Source organism: Molothrus aeneus, chromosome 8 (assembly GCF_037042795.1).
Source record: "Molothrus aeneus isolate 106 chromosome 8, BPBGC_Maene_1.0, whole genome shotgun sequence".
NCBI lineage: Eukaryota > Metazoa > Chordata > Aves > Passeriformes > Icteridae > Molothrus > Molothrus aeneus.
Genome location: NC_089653.1, coordinates 17,871,263 through 17,884,336, shown reverse-complemented (window position 1 = coordinate 17,884,336; position 13,074 = coordinate 17,871,263). Strand labels below are relative to the sequence as shown.

General features: G+C 46.3%; 1 protein-coding gene across 1 annotated transcript in view; it reads left to right on the top strand.

Moving 5' to 3' along the window:
* Positions 1 to 2,061: 2,061 nt before the first annotated feature.
* The window catches only part of ANTXRL (ANTXR like), a 56,012-nt gene continuing 44,999 nt past the window's right edge, over positions 2,062 to 13,074 (top strand). Inside the window, exon 1 of the mRNA XM_066555050.1 lies at positions 2,062 to 2,227. Coding sequence (XP_066411147.1) covers positions 2,067 to 2,227 — 161 coding nt within the window. The 5' untranslated portion in view covers positions 2,062 to 2,066. The remainder of the gene's footprint in view (positions 2,228 to 13,074) is intronic.

The following is a 13,074-nucleotide window of genomic DNA, read 5'->3' as shown; positions in this document are numbered from 1 at the left end:
CTGCTCAGCAGCCGTTTGCTCATTTTTTGTGAATGTCGCCAGGGAGGATGTGGGTTTTTTCTATTTCTCCATGATCTAAGTAATCGCTGGGTCTCAACTGGCCAGTGCTCAAAAAACCTTTCAAGTGGTGAGCTCAAGCAGTGCATTCAGCTTTTAGCTGTGCATAGTTAAACCAGGCAAAGCGGCTGAAAGCCGGTGGACCCTCTAATCTTTCCTTGATAAGTCCCCGACCGCCGCCGCGGTTGGCTGTGTCTGAACTCGGTCCAGCACAGAAACACGCAACTGAAATCGAGTTTCTTCCTTCCCTGAAGTGCAAGCTGTATTTCAGACTGGCGGGCGGCAGCACAAGTCACCGCACCAAGCACGCCGAGGCTGCTGTGCTGGAGGGGCGCGGGCTGCCACGGGCAGGGGGCTTCGCGCCGAGGGGCAGGCGCGCCGCGCCCACGCGTGTCCTGGTCGGGCGGACAGGGACAGGGCCCGCCGGCTGCGGGGGGCAGCGCACCGCTCCCCGGAGAGCCGCACACTCGGGGCGGAGCGGGCAGGGCTGCCGTGTGCGTGGGGAAACAGCGCACACGTCCCACGCCCGCAGCCCCGCCCGGGCGGGCCGTGCCCCCCGCGGGTGCCACCTTTGTCGGGGACAGGAGGTGTCGCTTTTTGCTGCAGGCGCGTGGAAGCGGCTCCCGGCTGGAGCGTGATGGCACGGCTTCCCGGGTGAACAGGCCCCGGCGAAGCGCTCCGTGCTCGGGGTCTGCGCTCGGTGGGACAGCGCCCCAGCACCCCACAGGGGATGGGTTCCCTCCTCCTTGACTGGCGATGGGAGCCTCGCCCCGAGAGAGAAATGTCTAGCCCCAACTCTGTCATGTAAAGTGACTCTGCTCGCATCCCTCCCCGTGGCTCTTTTCATTAATTAGGGGCTGCAGAGATTGTGGGGGAGGGGGAAGCGGCTGGGAGCCACTAATTATTCAAACTTTGGAGACAGCATCCAGATGAGATGGTCAATCTCTTTAGGGCAGCGCTTTGTAACCTGCGCGTATCAGGCGGGGAGTGATTATGCTACTGTGCAAAGCCTCTATTAAGAGATTTCATTTCATCATAACTCATCGCCTGCAGGATGTGTTCAGACTCCAGTGTAAGTAAACTAAGATTTCCATGAAGAGGAACAATTTGCTGTGGCACGAGAGGACCGTGAAAACCTGCCCCTACCCCCGCCCCCAAGCAATAATCTTTTTAATTGCACTCAGATGCAAACAGATTTTTCTTAAGTGCCCTCTCGCGTTGTGCCCCCCACCTCCGCTTTGTCACAGGTTTTTGCCACGACGCCCATCTCCGACAGCAACTTCTTTCTGCCTTGTGCTCTGCCACCCCTCAGCTCTGACCTCCTCTGGGCTCCAGCCGCTCCCGAGCCTGCTGGAGAGAGGCTTAGCAGGACGCGCAGCGATGCTCCGGAATGCAGCTGGGCTGCCCCGGCCCCCGGCCGGCTTCCGTGCCCGCCGGCGGCGGAGTGCCCTGCCCGCTCCCCGCTGTCCTGCCCCGAGGGCAGTCCGAGAGGGAAGGAGGCAGGAATGCCCGCCCTGTGCCCCGCCGGCGTCGGGCAGTGGTCCCTAAGCTCGGTCCGTCGCTAGCTGCAGCCTTTGCCATATCGGTATCCCGGAACAGGAAAGTCCCGGTTCATCTTGCCCCCCTAAGATCCTGTCTCCCTCCTCCCGCTCCCCTCCCTCTGCCCCTTCCTGCCTTCGGCCCGTGCGAGAGGAGCCTCTTCTCTCCTCGCGGGACGGGGCTGGGGCGCTGGGGGCAGCCGGGCAGGGAAGGGGGACTGGGCTCTGGGGACCATCCGCCTGGGCTCAGCCCCCTGCCCGGAGCCAGCGGTCCGGCGCCCCGCGGGCAGGGCTGCCTGGGGCTCTCAGGGTTGAGCTGAGATCCTGAAGTTACTGATTTCTGTTTTTTCTGTTTTATTTTGATTTTTTTTTTCCTCTGCTCTTGGTGCTTCCGAAGCGCCTGTAAGATTTGTAGAGCGAGAGAGAGAGAGAGAGACTGGGGGAGGAGGAAGAATTAAGGAAAGGGAAAAGATGGCGAGTTGCTGGAGCAGTGTGGAGAAAGCGGCATTTTTGTGCTGCTTTTTGCTGGCAATGGGGAGCCTAATCTGCTGCGCCCGGCCGGAGGAGGAGGAAGAGCAAGAAGAGCAGCGCTCCTGTCACGGTGCCTTTGATCTCTACTTCGTCCTGGATAAGTAAGTGACAGTCGCATTTAAAAACGTTTATTCACCCTTCAGTGACTCCTTGCAGCAGCAGGGACGTTGTTTCTTTCCCCCGTCTTCCCGGACAACTTCTCCTGATGCCAAATGCAACGTGTGGGTCTCGTTCCTTACTTTTGCTTCCCAAAACTTGTGCATTTCCCAAGTGGAGCATTTAGGGGAGCAGTGTCCTTTATGCTGAGTTAGTTGTGCATGCAAACTTGGGAAATTGGGTTGCTTTCAGGTTGTAGCGTGTGGGGTGTGGGTGAGTGTTGGATTTGAGGGGGTGTTGGTCAGTGCCCACATTGTTCCTGGAGTTTTGTGTCGTGACTTGGGCTGTGTGCAGAGATGTCACTTGTGGGACTTAGCAGTGCTAGGACCATGCAGACCTACCTAAAGTTAAGACCAGACTGCTTGTCCGTGTTTTTACAAGTTCACTTATAAGAACAAGGTTTTATAAAATTTATTTTTGCTCAGCTTCTTCAGAGTTGTCTAAACTTGTGTTTGAGTTACATCTATTAAAATAGGACTTCTCTTTAATACTGTGTCAGCTGAATTCATGTATGGGGGGGTATGATTAAGCTCACGTGTGTAGGCATGTTTTAGCAAGCGCTAACAGAGCAAGTGGTAAACTGGTGCACCCACAGGTGTTTTTCAGAAGGTACAAATTTCTCTTTCTTCTGGTGTACTGTACTTCACAGAGGATTAAAGCCAAGGGATTAATTCAAGGAGTAAATTGTTAGTGTCCCACAATGTGATGACTGTGTTGTCAAATACATCCTGGGTTACCTATGTGACAGAGTATTATGAAAGATGGAAGACTTGCCCTCAAGCCAGGTATAAAGTCTGCTTTCTTCTATTTCCCAGTTGGGAGAATGGATCAATCCATAAGGCCCTCAGTACAGCCTGCAAGAGGCAAAAAGTCACTGTCACTCAAGATGTATATTTCTGTATTCAAGAGGGGAGGAAATATAATGCAACAGTGATTCTGTTTCTAGAGCAAAAGAAGCTGAAGATCAAAGGCATTCTGCCGCTCTAAAAGATACACTATTACACCATGTGGTCATTGTTTTGTTTTTCTTTTGCTTAGAACTTGTTCCTGAAGTAACCTCTGTGTCTAGAAAGGGCTCTGTGGGGGGCTAGTGTTAGTTCTCAAATTCATTCCTGCCAAGCTTCCTAGAAGTGACTGGCACTGTTGTTATGCCCAGTTCCCACACTGAATTCCCTGTAAAAATGAATGTTGTGATAGCAGTATGGCTCCTCTGTCTTCCGTAGTACAATTTCTTTGTTACAATGACATTGAGTACCCCAGCAATCTCACTGTGCCCCATGCTACTTTTCATCTATATTTCAGAATATATACATATATATTAGTCAGTATTTCAGAAAGCCCTTTTTGGCTGTGCTGTTACCATTCATATTGCATTCAAGGAGATAAAAGCAAAAAAGAGAGCAATTTGCTCAGAGATACTGATCTTCAAAAAGTAGGAAATTGATCATCTAAGCAAGTTTCTCTCTAGTACTCTGGACCTGAAATAATGTATTTTCTTTTTACAAGCCACAGGCCTTTCATTTTGTTTCAGGTGCTGTCCATTCACTACAGTAGTCCACTGGAAACTGGACCTGATCATGATTGAAGTAAAATTTCATGCATTTGGGTTCCAGTGGGAAAATTCTCTTTAGCTTCAATTGCAAACTGAATCTTTATGAGCTTTGAGAGTTACACCAAATAGTTCTCCTTTGGTAAAAGCTGTGTTAATAGTTGCATGGGCCCCTGAGTGGTTTTAGAATCTATCCCTGCTCCTGCCAAGCCTGTAACAATGGGGTGGCAAAGCTGCTGTTGGTCTCAATGAGATTGCATTACAATCCATATGGGTAATATTAGAGTGGCAGATCTTGGGAGCCATGGGTCCTATGCTGGCTGAGGGTGTATTTATCACAGCTGTATTCTGTGACATCTGGCACAACACAAGGAGCTTTATGGAGGCAGGGAGGACTGACTTAGTGCATACACCCTGGGTCTTGGAACAGCTCATCAGGAAGGAACTCCAGGTAGTGTTGAGAATTCATTAGTATTGAGGACAGTAAGGGTATTTCAGGTAGGGAGAAGGCAGGAAGCCCATCAGAAGCATCTGGTAAATCTGTAAATACAGTGAACAATAATTTTTTTTTTAGGATTGGATCCATACTGACATGTATCTCTGAAGAATTCTGTCTGTAATTTCAAGTGGGAGAAACCCCAGAAAAACCTAGCCATACACATGAAGTACACCCCTATAGCTTGGGGATTGCCTCTCTTTGTTGGTGCCCTGCCAGTCTGGAGTTGGATGCATTCAGTCTTAGTTAGCTGTCTAACAGTGTGATTGAAGTATTGGTTGTGTGAAAATACCAGGCTTTAATCCTGTGACCCTGTAATGAGCTGAGTGACAGCTCCTGTCTCTAAAATCAGTCTGGCTGAACCAAAATGACTTTAAGTCTGGTTTGCTTTGCTTCCCAATAGAAAGATCTGTAGGAGGAAATCTGGAAGAAGACAACAAACCTTTCTCCTTATGCAGTGTGTGTTACTGCAATGACTTTATTGGGGCATGATTTTTCCTTTCCATTCTGCCAGGCAGTCTGTGAGGATTTAATCCTGCAGGCAACAACCATCAGATGGAAAAGATCATCTTCTGGTGAAGTTATTGGTATAATATATGTGCTGCCAATTAGAAAAAAAGAAACTTGCTGTTTTCTTGCGTTTTTTCTCTGCCTGAGTTTGACTGCAGTCCTTCATGTTAACTCCATAGGATAAGCAAGATCAGGGCAGTGCCACTAAACCTTAGATGCCCCAAAAAGCTGCCATAATGAAAGGGAAAAGCAGCATGTGTGGGAGGGAGACCAGCCATCATCCTCCTTAGGACTGGCTGACCATGCCAGAGCTACATCAGGACTTCCTTGTCTCTGGGGATGCTTAATTGAGGAAATCTCTTGATGCTGGGAGAGCAGGACATTTGCTGGCTGCAGACGTGGCTGCCTAGAGTCTGCAATCTTGCTCTGTCTGAATCTTGTGCTTTATGAGTTGTGCAGGCCTGAGCTTGTTTGGAGGCATAGTGGAAGACTTTAAAATATCATAATGAAGCAGCAAAAATTCTTTTGTAAGCAACTAAGTCACTCTCTGCATGAGGTAAGGCAGTGTACATTGCAGTTGGCACACCCACCTTTCCTATGGCATACAGTAAGATCAAGTCACTTGTGATAGCAAAGTTCTCAGTTTTACCTTTAAACAAAGTAAAAAGCTTTTAAGTCAGACACAATGGATTGTTGAGCAGTTCTCACTTGCTTTGGTTGCTTCATTTGCTTAGGTTGTCCCAGTGCACAAAGAACTTATTTCTGTCCCTTCTCAAAACTGTGGAGGACAGGCCCTGTCAGGGATTTGGTTGCTTGACCATCAAGCCTTGTAGTGACATACTTGTGCTTGAGAATGTAAATAACTCCCTTTCATCCTGCCTTGCTGTTAACATCCAGCTGTTGTTTGTAATCATATTGAGTTGCACTTGATGAGAAGAAAGGATGACTGACCTCTAGTGTTTCCTAATTATAACAATGCCTGGTAGCATCATTATGATTGTTTATTAATGCAACAAATAGAAACCCCTTTAAAGTAGGGAGTTATACGTAGCATAAATATCTGCTGCCGCTGGCAATGCTTGACAAGACATGTCTGAACTGCTGAGCTATCTGTGTTATAATTTTCCAAATATGAAACAACTTCTTGGTTATTTTTGATTGTGAGATAGACAGAAGTGTTTTCTTATTTTTCCTATTTGAGATGTTTGCTAAAAGTTATTTGGATTTTGAGGAAAAATGAGCTTTACAGCCCTGGGAAAATGCTTCCTTTTTCTACAGCATAGATCACAGCAGCTGTAATGTATCGGTAAAGTCTTGGCCGGTTTTCTTGGGTTGTAACTGTTATGTTGGGAAGTTTGGCTTAACTACATTTTCTTCAATCCTCATCTTCCCCCTGAACTTCTGTATAGTCCCTCTGTCTCTCTTGGGCCCACAACAATATTGCCTTTCACATCAATTTTACTTTGTCTCCTCTGCTGCTGAGAGCGTCCATGTCACCAGCAACTTTGGTAGAGACATCAGTAAAATGTGCCCAGTCTCTCACTTTTAATCCATTTTTCAGCTGCTTCTCTTTCAACGTGGTAAGCCTTGCTCCAGAGGTGAATGTTGCTGTTAGGGAAGAGCACAACCTCTGATTAGGTGGGAATTTGCTACTCTGTCCAATATCCTTCCTGATTTTGTTTTTTAGGTCTGTATACCCCTTACTCAGCTTGCCATTGAAAAGGCAGTGGGTGTGGGAAATGTCAGGAGGGAAACAGGTTGATCCTCCCTCATTTGCCAAAAGCTTTCAGAACAAAAGCATTTCAGGAGCTGCTATTTAAGGTCACCTTCTACAATTTTAAGAAAACTAGAGGGAACTGCTGATCTCCATGTATGTTTTTGCTTTTTTGGTTTTTTTTCACAATATGCTGCATTTAATGCAAACAAATAGCATTTGGTAAACACATTATTTGCCCCCCCCAACGATTTCCTTGCCAATGATTTGAATGAATTTAGCACTCAGGAATTACAAGTACTAGTGAGAACAAATATTTTTTGCCTTAGGGTCTCATTGCAGCCCTGTGCTTCTTTTCCTGCCTTATGTAGTCCCAGCCAAGATCATTGGGATGGAGCTGGCCCTGTGGGAACTCCTGCAGCTTCTCTCTCCATGCTCTTTGAGTCCACTGCCATTCTGGGTGCTGGTTTTGCACAGTGTGTGGGGAGGGGACGAGTGGCTAAACAACATTGTTGTGGCTGGAAAATCTGACTGCTGGCAAAAAATGAACACATATTTTATTACCTACCTTAAATATATCCGAAAAGTTGGTATTGAGTGACTTTTAAAGCACTGCTGACCTCTGTTCCGTGTAGGTAGGAATATCTCCCTACTGCAGTCAGATTCAGTTCATTGTAAGATGTAGAACCTGATGCAGGTCAGCTGAGAGGAGTTGCTGTCTGAACAAAAGTATCAGCTTTGTTCCTTTGATAGCATTGATTTCTCTGTGTGTATTTAAAAGTGATTATCTGTCTTCCTCCTTTTCTGTCTGACTCCCCTTGCTTATAACTTGACCACATCATCTACATGACACCTCTCATAATCTCTAGCTGCCTGTAAGCAATATTTTTTATTGTTTTCAAAATGTAATCAATCTCCTGGTATTTTGCCTTGCATCTTTATTTGTTGTGGTTTTATTGCAGCAGTGCTCTGATTTGCTTACAACCAGGTATAATTGCTTGGAATGTTCCAAGGCAAATTTGTATTCTATTTCAGACATACCTATGTTATTTGAACCAGGTTTTATTTGTTTTTACTTTGTATGATATTTTTCTGCCAGCTCTGACTTCTGTCAGGAAAAAAGAAATATTCAGGAAAACCAATTCTCCTTCCTTTAGTCCAAGAAAAAAATTCTTTTTGAAACACAAGGCAAAGCTAACGGGTAATGATTATTTGACATAAAACATGTACAGTTAACAGGAAGAAAAAGCCATGGCAGCTTGTCATTTGCAGTCTATTTATGCATGTAACTAAATCTGATTTATTTGGGGCTTGAGCCAAGGAAGTAAACCGTGAGATTCCCACTGACCTAGGATTTTTATTTGTGTCTTCAGTGATTGAGAATTTCATTACTTTTGTCTGGGCTTGCAGGCCAAATTCAATATAAACTGTGAATTTGTATGAGATGTAGTAGAACTGAATCTTCTAGTCCTGTCTATCATTTGCACCTTTTTAAGTGTTGCATCATGGCTGGGATTGTGTGCCCTGCTTTGCTCCCTGTGCTGTGCTGAAGAGTACCAGGATGCTCAGAGTGTGTCTTCTTGCACTGAAGCTGCTCAGAGCATCCCTGGAGCTTTTCAGGCAGGTCTGAAGTGGTTGAATGCAGTGTGAGAACAGCTTCTGAATTTCACTTTGTGCCCTGCTGTTGGTGAGGGGCTTAGCAAGAGCTATAGTATGGCACCAGGTGGATAGGATTTGTGCTTGAGATGGATGACTGTAGGATCAAAGGGGCACTGTTTTGTTTGAGGCATGATTTCATAGAAATCTGTCATATTGCTGCAAACTTTATCCCTAGGACAAAAACTAGCTATGAAATTAATGGGTTTGGTCATGAAATTTTTGGATTCAAGTAGTTCAGGTCCTGTACTCGGATGCTGGCCTAGGATTAAAACCCATTTTGCAGCCACTTCTCTGCACCTTCCCTGCCCATTCCAGCCCTTGTCTTGTCCATTATTGTTACAAGTACTCTGAGGCAAGGACTGTCTCAGAATGGCTGTCTCTGCCCGTGTTTCTAATTGCCTCTGGAGCAGATGATGGAAACTAGTCCTTCCTTGCCTGGATGAATCACCCAGTCAAGGTCTGTTCCCTGCATGGAAGATGCATTGTTTGGGAGAGGAGGATTCTTGTCACTTTGAATGCTCTGGTGGCTCAGAAGGGAGCAGAGGGGTGGATGAACACTCGGGCATGCATGTCTGAAACCACAACAAACTCAGTGCCCCAGGGTTTGCTTTTATTGCAGAGCCATTATTAGCCATGTGCAAGAATTCTGTTGTACAATGTGGTTGTGACCACAAAGAGCCCTCCAAATAACAACAGTGTCACATTTGTGAGCAATGGACCATGTACAGGGCCACCATTAGCTCAAGGGGGTAGAGACTTACAGGGACCTACAAACTTAGGAGGTCTTGTACTCTCCTGACACCATATTCAGACTAAACACAGCATCAGTAATAATGTTTCTTTTACTTGATTCAGGATGTCTGGAATTGCTGCCTTCAGCTAATCTGTGATGGAGGCATGGGGGGTGTGTGTGTGTGGAACAGGACAAGGGGCAGCTCTGTGCTTTAAAGGGGTTTCACTCTGTCACTTTCAGCAGGGATGAAAGGCTCTGGGTCCTGCTGCCCTCTCTGTGTACATATGGTAATAAAAATATTTACCCTTTGGGTAGTGTTGGGGTTTTAACTTTCACTGCAAAGCCAGGTGACTGCTGTATATTGCACTGGGTGGATCAATATGGGCTCCTGACAGTGAATTCAGCAGTGGCTGTGGAACACGTGTGCTCTAGGACAGACACAACTGGCCCTCCTGCTGTTTGCCTGCTGAAAGTGGCTGGGCTGAGAGTGGCACCCCTTATACCAGGTTGTGTTGCTTCACTTCTCCAGGCTCCAGCTTCCACTGCTGCTGGGAGTCTGTCAGAAAAGAAGACAAAGTTTCCAACCTATCTTGGCTCTTTGTCTTCACAAACATCGGTGAAATACTTCAGATTGGGTAGGCACAATTCTAACATGCTCAGGGTTTTTATGCTGACACAGAGCTCTACTAAACCAGAAGGAATCATTCCAAAGTTGGCAGGAGTGGAATCAAGCCCTGGAATCACATCACTTCCTTCCACCCCCAGAAATACTCACTGACCTCCTCTTTTCCCCTCCCATCCAGCAGTAGCAATATAAAACTAAGGAAAACAGCAGCAGCAGCTGCTCCTCCGAGCCCAGTCCTGATGTGGCCCGGAGGACATTTTTTCCTGTGTTGTGGTTTGCTGACTTTTCTCTTTGTCTTGTGTGTAATGGGAACGGGGCTCACGGGGCAGGGAGCATGCTCAAGGCAAGTGGCTTCTGTGGGGTTTTTTCTTAACTTCACTTGGGCTGAATTCTGGTCCCAGTTGCATAGGGATAAACCTGGGGAAATTTTGCTACTTCTCTGGTCCCACTCCAGGTTTAGCCCAGTGAAAGCAGCAGCAGAAACAGGCTCTGAGATGCTTTCTGGAACATTCCAGCAGCCCACAGCAGCTGTTTATTGCTGTGTACTTTCCTTCACCATGAGAATTATGTCACCTCTGAGGGCTAAAGCCTCACCATCCTGCTTTGACTCTGAAAGGTGCACAAACAGCTGGTCAGCTATGGGTCACTACCCACAGAGCTCCTGTGCTGCCCCACTGCTTTGCAGAGAGCATTAGGCTGGCTGGGCTTCCTAGCAGGGAAAGTGCAGGCAGGAGGGGCAGGGCCCAGCAGGGTGGTGGCAGCCTTTGGTTGATGTGAGGGGCTGAACCAGGTATCTGATGGCTGAAGGCAGGAAATCTCAGAGTGTGAGCCTGCAAGATGCATCTGCCTGCAACACAGGCTTTCTTTTTCTTTTTTTTGCAGACAGCCACAGTGATGTCATGGTGGCCCAACTGGTACAAACCTCCACAACAGGATGCATAAGATTCCCTGTCTGTGTCACTTCCCCATCCATGGCTTGTCCCTGATGCTGATGAGTGTCTGTCACACCCCAGTGCTTTTTGTGCCCAGTGCTGGTCTTTGACAGGCTTCATTTCTTCTCCTGGTCTGGTCCAGCCACGAAGGGCAACAAGTTAGTTTATGCTGATAATAACAGTGATTCTGCAGTGTGGAAGATAAGGTTCCAAAGGCAGTGAAATAGCTCAGGATGTTCAATAGTGTGGAGCAATTCTGTTTGTCAGTGGTGGATCTCATATTTGACAACATTTGACAACTTCGTATATTATATATATATATATGTACACACAGACACAAAGTGGCAAATAAAAGTCCTTTACAAATAGCTTCACAAACAAGGATATTTAGAGGGATGTTTGGGTGAGAGGGAGGGGAAATCAGGTTCTTCTCTAAGCCAGGCCGCTCCCAGTGGTGTTTATGAGGGCTTTGACATGACTGGCATTGATGGCATTTTGGTGCCACTTGCAGTGGGAGGTGATACCTGGGCTTGGAGGAGTGTGGAAAAGTGATTAAATGCTGACCACTTCCCTGGTACTCCCTCTATGGGATTTTGAAACTAACGTTTTCTTGTTAGTATTTTTGTCTGGCCTTGACTTTTCCCTGTTGGTGGCTCGGGACGCTTCTGACACTTCCCAGCCAGTAAGCAACATGTGGGTGCAGAATTTCCCTTAGGGGTGAAGGGCACCCACTGCTGTGCTGAAGTAACTGTGCTCTGCAGGGCTGTAGCTCTGAGATGTAGAGCTGGGCACTCTGAGAGCCCGGTATGCTTCCTGTGAGGACTGATCCAGGACACAGACCTCCATGTCTTTTCAGGGATGGGCACCTACTGATTTATTACAGTCACTTCTCCTCCTGGCTGTACCCTTTCCAAGGGGAAAAAAAAAGAAAGAAAGAAGGGAGAAAAAAGAAGTAATTCTGACAGTCCTAAGAAGGTACTGGAAATGTTGGTTTGTTGCAGTTTGAAAGAAAATTTGCTGCTACTTTTTTCTGGATTGCATCAGTGCCTCTGCAGCTGGCAGTAGAAATTTGATAGTTCACGTAAAATAGGTCAGTCTTTTCCAAGTAAGAAACTATGGTTATTCTGTGAGGGGAATTGACTTCATTGAAAATTTCAGGAGTTGAATTGAAGTCAGATGGCAAGCTGAGAATGAAATTAAAAGTGTCAGCTTCGGGGGCGGGGGGGGAAAGAATTTTAAAGAAGTTTGGGAGCTGCAGATGCATCTGGGATAGATTCAAGGAATCTTTGGCTTCATCGTGTTTAGAGATTCAGCGAGGGACTTTAATGAAAATCCTGGAGAGCTATAGGTGTTGATGGGGTTAATTTGGAAGTAGTGCCAGCACCTTTCATTGGTGCTGTTCACAAATTATAAACCTGTATATAAACCTTGTTGTGTAGCACATACAAACTGGGGACTGCAGAGCATCCAGAACTGTGATTTGAGAAGTCCCCAGTGTTTTGTTGCCCTCCCTTGCTGCCTGGAAATTTCTTCATTCTTTGTTAACTAGTTTGTTCTGTGAATGAATCACCGCTTCTCCAGAAGAGCAGCATGAAAGCACAGGGTTACACAAGCCAATTTATTCTAGCTTATGTACTTCAGGAGGCTCCCTTGGTCCTGTCCCTTTCTCTATCTCTTCTCCACTCCACCAACAGTGCTGCAGGGCAGGCAGTGCCATCCTGCATTGCACACGAGGGCTTCTGTGCCTGACATACAAGAGCAGGAGGAACTGCCATAAGATCACTTGGAAAGCCCATAGTAGAACTGGGAATTATAAAATGTAATTTTTTTCTCATGTTTACACAGAAAAATGCCTAACAGCAGTTAGAGGAATCCTACTGCTTTATAGTAGTTGAATTTCAGAAGTTTTTTTTTAGCTCTGCATCAAGGCCCCTGTGATTTTGTGTGTGTGCCTTTGTTTCATTTATCTTTCTTTTTATTTGCCTGAGACATCTGATAGATGAGTTCAGCAAGCAAGAAAAGCAAACGGGTCATTCTTTCATAAACACCACAGTCCTAGGGAGGGCTTTAAAAACCATTGACTTTCATGTTTTGTAGCCTTTTTAATGTCTTGAAAGTGTATGGTAAATTCAACATGATAGAAATTGATAATTTACTGTAGGGTTGCTGTGTGCAAGGCTCTGTTTGAGGTCTCAGTCCCATCAGACTGTGGGGGTCCCTGCTTAGACTGGGCAGAAAAAAGCCAGGGAGTGCCAGTAATGTAGTTTTATATAATGGAAGTGGCAGCAGGGACGTGTAAGTCTTCTGCGTGGAACTTCAAGTTGTCCAAGTTTTCACAAGAAATCCATAATGGAGCCAGTGCTTGACTGCCCAGAACATTACTCCAGCAAATTAGGCAAGAGTATGCTTTCTCTTTTGAAACAAACAGTAATTCATGGAAAAAATTCTCCCATGCATTCTGGGAGAGTAGAAGATCAGTCAAAACTTTCTGTGTGGTGCAAGGGCAGAGCTGTGCTCTAGGAAAGCAAATAATCTGATAGCAGATAACTTAAAGAAGTCAAATCAATCAATTAA